Source organism: Danio rerio, chromosome 14, assembly GCF_052040795.2.
Source record: "Danio rerio strain M-AB ecotype USA chromosome 14, GRCz13ab, whole genome shotgun sequence".
Lineage (NCBI taxonomy): Eukaryota > Metazoa > Chordata > Actinopteri > Cypriniformes > Danionidae > Danio > Danio rerio.
The window spans coordinates 57,343,242-57,355,956 of NC_141034.1; the positions used below are offsets into that span (position 1 = coordinate 57,343,242).

The 12,715-nt window shown below is 38.1% G+C and overlaps 1 protein-coding gene across 7 annotated transcripts in view; it reads right to left on the reverse strand.

The window, feature by feature from the left end:
- nfkb1 (nuclear factor of kappa light polypeptide gene enhancer in B-cells 1) overlaps positions 1 to 12,715 on the reverse strand; it is a 69,139-nt gene that overhangs the window by 34,973 nt on the left and 21,451 nt on the right. For 5 of the 7 annotated variants that reach the window (XR_015507860.1, XR_015507859.1, XR_015507858.1 and 2 more), the window contains 4 exons: positions 11,668 to 11,711; positions 8,006 to 8,104; positions 2,107 to 2,255; positions 19 to 182 (listed from right to left, as the gene is read on the reverse strand). Coding sequence is in view for 4 of the 7 variants with exons in the window: in XM_087282015.1 (XP_087138141.1) it covers positions 19 to 182; positions 2,107 to 2,255; positions 8,006 to 8,104; positions 11,668 to 11,711 (456 nt within the window). In the remaining 3 variants the exon portion in view is untranslated. The remainder of the gene's footprint in view (positions 1 to 18; positions 183 to 2,106; positions 2,256 to 8,005; positions 8,105 to 11,667; positions 11,712 to 12,715) is intronic. The other 2 variants (XM_087282016.1, XM_087282014.1) reach the window with 1 other exon arrangement.

Consider the following 12,715-nt stretch of genomic DNA (forward strand, 5'->3'; position numbering starts at 1 on the left):
GAGTGTTTTCCACTGTACCGTTGAGTTCTCTGGGCATGCGCACTTCTCCCTGCAAGGCGTCGATTTCCGGGTGGATGAAGATGCCGTAATTGTAACCCATCCTGTAGGCCTCCATCATGCGCTCCTCCAACACTTTACTCACGTTCTTCTTGGTCACGTGCAGGATGCCCAAATTAGGGAAACTGTCAAACACACGCAAACAAACATTCAACACTAATGTCATGACTAGACGTGTGCCAAAATTCAATATTAGATTTAGATAAAAAAAAATTAGATTACTTTAAACTATATCATAGTAAATTACATGCGTGCAATATCAGCACTCATACAGCCTCTTCACTCTTGTGTATTAAATGGACAGTATAAAATGAATGCAAACCTATACAATGTACCCACTTTTTACAAAAACAAACGTGTGTGTGTGTCTGTGTGTGTGTGTGTGTGTGTGTAGGTATGTGTGTGCGCAGCCCTTTACTGACCGCCGTATGTGTGTGGATCTTGCCACAAAATGCAGCGAAAAGTCCTACATGATGGTAATTGTTAGATTGCAGAGTTTATCTCAACAAATCCACTAATATCTGCAGTCTCCACATGTCTTTACTCCATTTCTGTTTAGTTCAGTTATGACTTTAGTCAAATTGAGGTGATCAGAAATGGCTGTTTACATGGTAGACTCTAATCAGAGTATTGTCTTAATCATATTAAAGTATTGTTGCCCATGTAAACATACTCAATGTTCGACTCAACCACACCGTCAGGGCTTTGTGATCTTAGCTTTGCGAAGCCGCATTTTCTGTTTGTACGTACATCAAAAGCAAGTGGCTCACTCTTATTGACTGCGGAAGATTATTTCAGTAAGTCGTGTCAGGAATCCAACCACAGACTAGCATGTTGTCCTCACAGAAACAGGCTCAGCCATCACACTGACTCAGGTGAGGTATTTATGTTTCAATTTAATTAATTCTACGCACGCTACTTTAAACGCAGTAAATAATATATGAATGATGTTTGCACATGCACTATAACTTTGTCTCGAGGGAGGGGTGCCTGCTGGGGCGTGAGTGAATTTGGACAAACTTGGGGGGGGGGGGGCGTGTGTCCTAAAAGTTTATTATGTTTGTTTAATATAGGGGGATTTTTAAAGGATGGATGAATGGATGGACGGACGGATGGACGGATGAACGGATGGACATAGATGGATGAATTGATGGATGGATGGATGGATAGACAGACGGAAGGATAGAGCAATAGATAGATCGTTAGACGAACTGTCGGAAGGACAGATTAGAATAATGGATGGATAAACGGAATGATGGATGGCAGGAGGGAAGAATGAAATGATAGATGGAATTATTAAATGATGGAATAAAGGTTGGATGAAATGAAGGGATGGAATTGTGGAATGATGGAGGGAATGGTGGAGGGAAGGATTAAATGATAGAATGGTGGATGGATGGATGGATGGATGGATGGATAGATAGATAGATAGATAGATAGATAGATAGATAGATAGATAGATAGATAGATAGATAGATAGATAGATAGATAGATAGATAGATAGATAGATAGATAGATAGATAGATAGATAGATAGATAGATAGATGATAGATAGATGATAGATAGATAGATAGATAGATAGATAGATAGATAGATAGATAGATAGATAGATGATAGATAGATAGATAGATAGATAGATAGATAGATAGATAGATAGATAGATAGATGATAGATAGATATATAGATAGATAGATAGATGATAGATAGATGATAGATAGATAGATAGATAGATAGATGGATGGATGGATGGATGGATGGATGGATGGATGGATGGATGGATGGATGGATGGATGGATGGATGGATGGATGGATGGATGGATGGATGGATGGATGGATGGATGGATGGATGGATGGATGGATGGATGGATAGATAGATGGATAGATAGATAGATAGATAGATAGATAGATAGATAGATAGATAGATAGATAGATAGATGGATAGATTACAAATAAACATTGTAAAGTGAGTAATTGTGTAATATAGTACAGTGTGACATTATAAAGTGTGTAATTGTGTGATACAGTAGTGTGTGTGTGTGTGTGTGTGACCTGATGCTGGAGTCTTTGGGCTGCATGTCGGAGATGCAGATGCCTTTATCACACTGTTTTCCCACCAGACTGTGAGCGTGAAGATGCGGATGCTGAGAGTTGGTCACCAGCTGGACCACCACACGAGCAGGGCCCTGATAATTACAGATCTGACCACACACACACAGACACACACACGCAGACACACACACACAGACACACACACGCACGCACGCACACACACACAATGGTGATCAATAATGTCTCGTTATTCCCAGATTTAAATCAGCAAAAAAAAATTGTCAATAACAAATGAATAATAATAATCTTTGAATTATTTCATTATAAGTATATAAAATATTATTAATATCATATTCCCATGTAAAACAATGTTATTGAATAACTCAAAATCCTGATCAATTTAAATTCACATAAATGAATGAATGAACATAATTATCCTCATCTATCCTACTCATTGATGTACTGTTATATACAGTTTTAGTATTATTCAACAAACAATACTATAGTACAGCTATTACTCATACAGTCAATATATGCTGAGTTTCAGTTCTGCAAAAGCACTAACAGCACAGAAGCGTCACAGCTCTACTAGTGTGCTTTCATTGGGGGAATCCCAGAATGCATAGGGAAAATGAGCGGAGCTTCTGTGGAGTTTTCCACCACATGATCTGACTGTTCTTAAAACGAAGAAGATGACGACAGCAAAGAAAAGAAGAAAAGATGATTAATAATAACAATAATAGTAAAAATAAAGCAACGAAAGGAATGAAAATTCTAATTATCTGCTGAAAATAAGATGTTTTTAATGTAGCAACGTTTTTGAAGAGAGACACTTTATGAATAGAAATGCTACAAACTATACACTCATCGGCCACTTTATTAGGTACACGTGTCCAACTGCTTGTTAACGCAAATTTCACATCAGCCAATCACATGCTGCAGCTCACTGCATTTCGACATGTAGACATGGTCAAGACGATCTGCTGCAGTACAAATTGAGATTCAGAATGGGGAAGAAAGAGGATTTAAGGGACTTTGACCGTGGCATGGTTGTTGCTGTCAGACGGGCTGCTCTGAGTATTTCAGAAACTGCTGATCTACTGGGATTTTCACTCACAACCATCTCTAGGCTTTACAGAGAATGCTCCGACAGAGAGGAAATATCCAGTGAGCGGCAGTTCTGTGGGCGCAAATGCCTTGTTGATGGTCAGAGGAGAATGGCCAGACTGGTTCCAGCTGATAGAAAGGCAACAGTAACTCAAATAAGCACTCGTTACAACCGAGCTCTGCAGAAGAGCATCTCTGAACACACAACACGTCCAACCTTGAGGCGGATGGGCTACAGCAGCAGAAGAGCACACCGGGTGCCGCTCCTGTCAGCTAAGAACAGGAAACTGAGGCTACAATTCACACAGACTCACCAAAACTGGACAATAGAAGATTGGAGAAACGTTGCTGCTCTGATGAGTCTCCATTTCTGCTGACACATTCGGATGCTCGGCTCACAATTTGGCCTCAACAACATGAAAGCATGGATCATCCTGCCTTGTATCAGCGGTTCAGGCTGGTGGTGGTGTAATGGTGTGGGGGAGATTTTCTTTGGCTCCATTAGTACCAATTGAGCATCAACGCCACAGCCTACCTGAGTATTGCTGCTGACCATGTCCATCCCTTTATGAGCACAGTGTCTCCATCTTCTGATGGCTACTTCCAGCAGGATAACGCAGCATGTCATAAAGCTCAATCAGCTCAGACTGCTTTCTTGAACATGACGATGAGTTCACTGTACTCAAATGGCCTCCACAGTCACCAGAGCTCAATCCAATAGAGCAGCTTTGGGATGTGGTGGAACAGGAGGTTGGCATCATGGATGTGCAGCCGACAAATCTGCAGCAACTGTGTGATGCTATCATGACAATATGGAGCAAAATCTCTGAGGAATATTTCCAGTATCTTGTTGAATCTACGCCATGACGGATTAAAGCAGTTCTGAAGGCAAAAGGGGTCCAACCTGGTACTAGTGAAGTGTACCTAATAAAGTGGCCAGTGAGTGTATATACAGTAGGCAAATAAACTTTTATAAGCAAAAGTAATTTAGTTTCTTGTGATAAATAAAGTCAAATAAAAAGCAATAATTAAGAATGAGCAGAGTTCAGAGTTGAGCTGGAAACAGAAGTGTGTGTGTGATTAGTGCCTCCTGAGATGAATAATAAAGCAGTGTGTCATTGGCTGATATTCTGCTTCTGTGGTTTCACCGCTTTACTTTCTCTTAGCTCAAATGAGTCACAAACGCTAATATCACAGGCAGACTGAAGATCAGAGAATATGAAGATCATCTGAAGAGCAGATCACACGTGAGGGCAGACATGTGGAGAATACAGGCCTGTTGAGCAGGTGGAGTGTCTGTCTGTTCATAGATGCTGATCAATAATCATCATCATAATAATACACAATAATCTGAAGGCAGAAATGATCCGGCTGCTGATCAGCTATCAGAAACTACTGAAGAGCAACTTGTAAAGCACACACACACACACACACACACACACACACACACACACACACACACTCACACAAAACATACACTAGAACACACACAAGCACTCACACACACAAACACACATACACACTTGTGCTTACAATCATGTATGTACACATGCAAAAACACATGTACACACTTGCGCACACAAACGCAGGCACAATCACAAGTGTGCACACACATACATACACACACACACACACACACACACACACACACACACACACACACACACACACACACACACACACACAAGCAGACTTACGCACACAAATGCACATACACACAGACACACACTCATATACATGCACAAGCACTTACACAAAAGCACACACACACACACATACACGCACACACAAATGCACATACACACAGACACACACTCACACAGACACACACAAACACACATGCACTTGCGATCATGTATGTACACACGCAAAAACACATGTACACACTTGCGCACACAAATGCAGGAACAATCACAAATGTACACATACACACACACACACAAACACACACATTTACATATATATATATATATACACACATGCACAAGCACTTACACAAAAGCACACACACACAAACCCATACATGCATGCACAGTCGCACACTTAGACACAAGCACACACTGGAATGCTCACACACACACACACACACACACACACACACACACACACACACACAGAAAGACGCACATACACAATCACTCACATGCGTGGACACAGGAGCGCTCACGCGAGCACAGACTCACACACACAAGCATGCGCGCACGCAGAGCTCTTTAATGTGTGTTTGTGTGGGACGAGTGTTGGCGAGTCGCTGCACGGCTCGTTTCTCATCTCTGACGAGTTTTCCCACTAATTACCCCTATGACACACCGAGGAAATTCCCAAACGCGCGCACACACACACACGATGCTCTCTCTCTCTCTCTCTCTGTCTCTCTCTCTCTCTCTCTCTCTCTCTCTCTCTCTGTCTCTCTCTCTCTCTCTGTCTCTCTCTCTCTCTCTCTCTCTCTCTCTGTCTCTCTCTCTCTCTCTCTCTGTCTCTCTCTCTCTCTCTCTCTCTGTCTCTCTCTCTCTCCTCTTCAGTCGCTCCTCCGCTGATATGAGCAGTTCAGAGCTGCAGGTGTACAGAAGCCCAGCAGCTGATGATGATGATGATGATGATGATCACAGCTGCAACTGCACCACACAGAGAGACATGACAACACTCTCTCTCTCTCTCTCTCTCTCTCTCTCTTTCATTCCTTCTCGCTTTTTCTTTCTCTCTCTCTCTTGCTCCCTTTCAATCTTTTTTCTTTCTCTCTCACGTGTCTCGTACTTTCCTTCTCACTTTTAAACTCTCTTTCAATCTTTCATTCTTTTTCCTCTCTCTTTTTCTTTCTATGGCCACAGCCAGATCACCCTGCGGCCCTAACAGCGCTCCCTCACTGAAGCTGGGCTGAGTCTGGTCAGTATCTGGATGGGAGACCACTTGGGAACGCTAGGCTGCTGTTGGAAGTGGTGTTAGTGAAGCCAGCAGGGGGCGCTCAACCTGCAGTCTGTGTGAGTCCTAATGCCCCAGTATACTGCTCAGTGAGTCTTTCAGATGAGATGTTGAACCGAGGTCCTGACTCTCTGTGCTCATTAATTACCCCAAGGCACTTCTGGTGAAGAGTAGGGGTGTAACCCCGGTGTCCTGTTGCTCAATCGGCCCTTATGATCATGGCCTCCCAATCATCCCCATCCACTGAATTGGCTCCATCACTGTCTCTCCACTCCACCTATAGCTGGTGTGTGGTGAAGCACTGGTGCTGTTGTCCTGTGGCTGCCGGAGCATCCTCCAAGTGGAGCTGCACACTGATGGTGGTGTGGAGAGACCCCCCTCATGATTGTGAAGCGTTTTGGGTGTATGGCCAAATACAATAAATGCGCTATATAAATACACATTACATTACATTTACATATGTTTGATGGAGTGTCATTGTGTATTTTGTATACCGCGGAAAAATATTACATGTGTAAACATCACAGCAGCGATGCTAAACGGCTTGTTGAGTTGTTTGTGATCTAATATGATTATTTGGTATTATCAGCGCGTTGCTTGCCATGTGTTGTTGATGTAAGATTGTATTCAGTTTGACCGGAATATTTATAATGATTATAAGGAGCGCTCGTGATAGCCATTACCAAGCGCACACACACATAGTGAGCCGACAGAGCCTTCACAGCAGCACCGGGGAGAGGTGCGCCAGTCACTGCATCCAGCATAGGTTCTCAACGCTCCGCCACATTCCGTCTTTATATTATGCTGTGTAATTGTCATAAAGTCATCTGTGCTCAATGCTCAGGTGTTGTATCAAACTCTGAGTTGAGCACTAATCTGACTCCGCTTCGTCACGCAGCGCCTTCAGTTAGTTTCAAGCTCACAGCGGTTTATCGTAAACTTTTTCCTGCAATTGACAGCAAGAACGAACACAGAAGCGCTGTCTGATTGACAAGCAGCAGCCATGTGTTCAAAAGAGTCTAAAACGCCAAACAGGATGAATTTATGCCGCATTTTCTGAAGTAAAACTATCTGTATTCAGCTTTTCACTTGTTCGGTGACTCTGAACAGTCAAAACACCTCTTAAAACGTCTTTTCGGACATAGTATATTTTTACATGTGTACATTACTGTAGCACGTTTTAGTCAAGAACATTTGAGCTGGTTTCAGACCTTCAGTTCTTTCATTTTTATTTTACTTGAGACATTTATTAAACTTGTTTGCTAATTAAGAGCCGTTATGTTATTTAACCTATTATTTTTATAGCCTACTTATTTTTCTATAGTCAAGCTGCATGTTAATTCGCTATGAAGAAAAGGGAATACTTTATTGTTGGTATACTACAAATGATCATCAATATAAGTCTATATAATCTATATAATTCTCAAATTATTGCTGTTTTTGCTTTGAGTATAGACTATTCAGTTCATAAGAGCAGTTCAAACCTTTATAAAGCTTTTAAAATAAAATCAGTTGTTTACTGTAAAAAATTATGACAATTTGAAATATTTATATTATCAGCTATAGTATATCGGCTATCAGCCTCTAAATCTTAAGAGTTACCGGTTATCGATATCGGCGAAAAAAAAATCCATATCGGTGCATCCCTAGCATGTACATTAGATTAGTCAGCAGCTTGAAGATCACAGGTCAATAATTATACACACAAATTAACATGTTAGTGAAAAATATTAAATAAAATTGTATATATTAAAATATTAAAATTGTAAATATTAAATAAAACAAAAAAAAAAAAAGGAAGAGAAATAGTGAAAACATAAACGTCGACAAATCTTATAAATGTTAAATACAAATATATAATTAAAAACTTTACCTGCACTTGTGGGTAGGACTTGCGGTTCTTCTCGCTGGAGGCCCCTGGAAGCCCTCCGTGAGACGGGCCCTCACACCCATAGCGGAACCTGAAGCCCCTCTGCAGAGAAGAGAACTCAGGTTTACTGTTGAGCTGATATAGTGAGTTCAGATTAACACATCAGAGGGTTCCAGAAAGCAGGATATGTTACACAGCTAGACATGTTTAACCACTGTGTGTTTTTACTTTGCTGCTCTTTACTTATTTTATTCTTCTCATGTTATGGAGCTGATTCATTTACTTATTGATCTGCTGATTTATTTAGTTTGTTATTGATTGACTCATTCATTTAATCATTCACTCATTCATCAACTCATTTACTCGTTCAATGACTCATTCATTCAGTAAATCACACATTCATTCATTTATTCATTCATTTAGGGTGCTTTCATACTAGCACTTTTGGTCCGCACCCGGGTTCGTTTGACGTCATAGTATGGTACGTTTAGCTAGTGTGAACGTGTCTTCTGAACTCAGGTGCGCACCTGTGAACCGTACTTGAGTCCGCCTGAAAGAGGTGGTCTGGGGTACAGTTTATGCGAACTCTGGTACGGTTCACTTCTGATGTGAATGCAATCATACCAAATCACGGAAGTGCACCGCCAACTGTACAACAAACTATCGTTTTCATAACGTTCGTTCGTGTTTGTGTGTGTCACGTTTCGTATCTTGGTGACATGCGCGGGACTGAGCCAGGGCAAACACAGTGATACACAGTGATGTCTGCTTGTCTCCTCCAAAAACAGCTCCTGCAGACGCTGTGTGATGTTCTGAATGTTTATAATATGTTTGCGGCAGATAGACGCGAGTCGCTTTCTGTATGTCCAAAATCAAAAGCTTCAGTTAAAGCAGAATGACCGCGATGTGCAGACGTCTTTCATTTCGGCACTTGCTTTCGTGACCGTCACCTAGCAGCAGCCGTAAACAAAACAGCAGCTCGATGATGCAAGCGTACCGGGGTTCAGAAGGAAAAAAGACAGTATGAACTCAAACCAACCGAGGAGGTGGCAGGGGGAGACAATCGAACTTGGGTACGGTCCAGGCAAATGAACCAAGTGTGAAAGCACCCTTAATGACTTATTCAGTCATTGACTCATTCATTCGTGCATCCAATGATGACTCACTTATAGATTCATTTAATGATTTATTTATTTAATGACTTATTCATTAATTCATTCATTCATTAATTCATTTAATGAATCCTTTATTTAATTAATTATACATTAATTCATTCAACGATTCAATTCATTCAATGACTAATTAATTTGTTCATTCATTCAATGACTCACTCACTTATTTAATGATTCATTCATTCAGTGACTCATTTATTAATTCAATGACTCATCCATTCATTTGTTCAATGACTTATTCATTCAATGACTCACTCACTCACCCATTCATTCAATGACTCATTCATTTAATGACTCATTCATTCATTCAATCATTCGTTCATTCATTCAATGATTCCTTTATTCTTTCAATGACACATTCATTGATTCTTTCATTTAATAACTTCATTAATTCAATTAAACATTCATTCAATCAATGACTCATTCATTCATTCATTCATTTAATGACTCACTCATACATTCATTCAATGGCTCAATTATTACTTAATTAATTAATTATTTCACTCATTCATTTAATGACTCATTCATTTGTTAATTTATTCAATGACTCACTCATTTATTCATTCAATGATTCATTCATTCAGTGACTCGTTTATTAATTCAATGACTCATTCATTAAATGACTCATTTATTCAATAATTTGTTCATTCATTTAATGATTCTTTTAATGACACATTCATTAATTCATTCATTCTATAATTTCCTTAATGCAGTGACTCATTTATTAATTCAAAGACTCAATCATTTATTAATTCATTCATCCATTCAATGACTCATTCATTCAATTATTTATTCAATGACTCATTTATTCACATGTTTATTCATTCATTTATTCTTTTAATGACACATTTTAATGACACATTCATTGATTCATTCATTCTATAATTTCATCATTCAGTGACTCTTTTATTAATTCAATGACTCATTCATTCATTCATTCATTCAATGACTCGTTCATTCACTTATTTACACAATGACTCATTTATTCACTTGTTTATTCATTCATTCAATGACTCATTCATTCTTTTAATGACACATTCATTGATTCATTCATTCTATAATTTCATTAATTCAGTGACTCGTTTATTAATTCAATGATTCGTTCATTTGTTGTTTCGTTTGTTCATTCATTCATTCATTCTTTCATCCATCCAATGACACATTCATTCAATTATTTATTCAATGACTCATTTATTCACTTGTTCATTCATTCAATGACTTATTCATTCATTTGTTCATAAATTCAATGACTTACTCATTCAATGACTCATTTATTCAGTGACTCATTCATTTAATCATTTGTTCATTCATTCAATGACTTCTTTATTCTTGTAATGACACATTCATTGATTCATATATTCTACAATTTCATTAATTCAATTACACATTCATTCATTCTTTCACTCAATGACTAATTAATTAATTAATTCATTCATTCATGACTAAATCACTCACTAATCATTCATTCATTGGCTCAACCATTAATTTATTCGTTCATTCATTCATTCGTTCATTCAATTACTCTCTCACCCACTCATTTATTCATTCAATGGCTCATTCATTCATTCATTCATTCATTCGACGACCCACTCACTCACTTATTCATTCATTCATTGGCTTAACCATTAATTTATTCGTTCATTCAATGACTCTCTCGCTCACTCGTTTATTCATTCAATGGCTCATTCATTCATTCATTCGATGACCCACTCACTTACTTATTCATTTATTCAATGGCCCAATCATTAATTTATTCGTGCATTCAATTACTCACTTACTCGTTCATTCATTTATTCAATGGCTCAATCATTCATCTTTTCATTAATTCAGTGACTCATTCGATGACTCACTCACTCACTTATTCATTCATTCAATGGCTCAATCATTAATTTATTCGTGCATTCAATTACTCACTTATTCATTCATTCATTTATTCAATGGCTCAATCATTCATCTTTTCATTAATTCAGGGACTCATTCGGTGACTCACTTACTCACTTATTCATTCATTCAATGGCTCAATTATTAATTTATCCGTGCATTCAATTACTCACTTACTCATTCATTCATTCATTCATTCAATGGCTCAATTATTCATCTTTTCATTAATTCAGTGACTCATTCGATGACTCACTCACTCACTTATTCATTCATTCAATGGCTCAATTATTAATTTATTCGTGCATTCAATTACTCACTCATGTATTCATTCAATGGCTCAATCATTCATCTTTTCATTAATTCAGGGACTCATTCGATGACTCACTCACTCACCCATGCTATACAATATTACTATAGACATATATTACAGTTAATAAACACATGTGGAAAATCATAAAATTAGCACTGAACACATTTAATAAATCTTGTTCTAGTCTAATCCAATATTTGAACCATCTCTTCAAGCCAACCATGATTTCTGGAGAGCATTTCTGCAGAGAAAGTATTCGACTACATGAAACTATTTATTGAGAAGCATCTGATGAGCTTTACCTGTTTTGGTTGTTCTGTGATTTGTAAGCAAGGCCCATCAACTGCTGGAAGAGACAAAACAGAGGTTTAAATGGAGGTTAAAATTCTTTCATCGCTTACTCTGTTCATTTCTGCACTTATTTTCAAGCATCGCTCACATTTACACATCATATCTGATCATAACTGCTTAGTAAACAAGCAACCAATAGCAATCATTACACTGATGTCTTGTTTTAAAACATTTTCAATCAGAATAGTTTCAATACCCGATTTACATGCACATGACAGTGTGTGGATTGATTGATTGATTCATTTATTCATTCATTTGTTCATTCATTCAATGACTTATTCATTCCATGACTGACTGACTCACTCACTCATTCATTCAATGACTCATTTATTCAATGACTCATTTATTTATTCAATCATTCCTTCATCCTCTCAATGACTCACTCATTTATTCATTTGTTCATTTATGCGATGACTTATTCATTCAATGACTCACTCACTCACTCACTCATTCAATCAATGACTCATTTATTCATTCAATCATTCATCCATTCAATGACTCATTCATTTATTCATTTAATCAATGACTTATTCATTCCATGACTGACTGACTCACTCACTCATTCATTCAATGACTCATTTATTCCTTCATCCATTCAATTACTCATTCATTTATTCATTTGTTCATTTATTCAATGACTTATTCATTCAATGACTCACTCACTCACTCACTCACTCATTCAATGACTCATTTATTTAATGACTCATTTATTCAATCATTCGTTCATTCATTCAATGACTCCTATATTTTTTAATGACACATTCATTGATTCATTCATTCTATAATTTCATTAATTAAATTACACATTCATTCATTCATTCACTCAATGACTAATTAATTAATTTTAATTAATTAGTTCGTTCGTTCATTTGTTCGTTCGTTCATTCATACATTCACTCAATGACTCATTCATTCATTCATTCATTCATTCATTCATTGACTCACTCACAAACATTCATGTGTGTGTGTGTGTGGCTCTGCAGTGAGCACCTCTTGTGT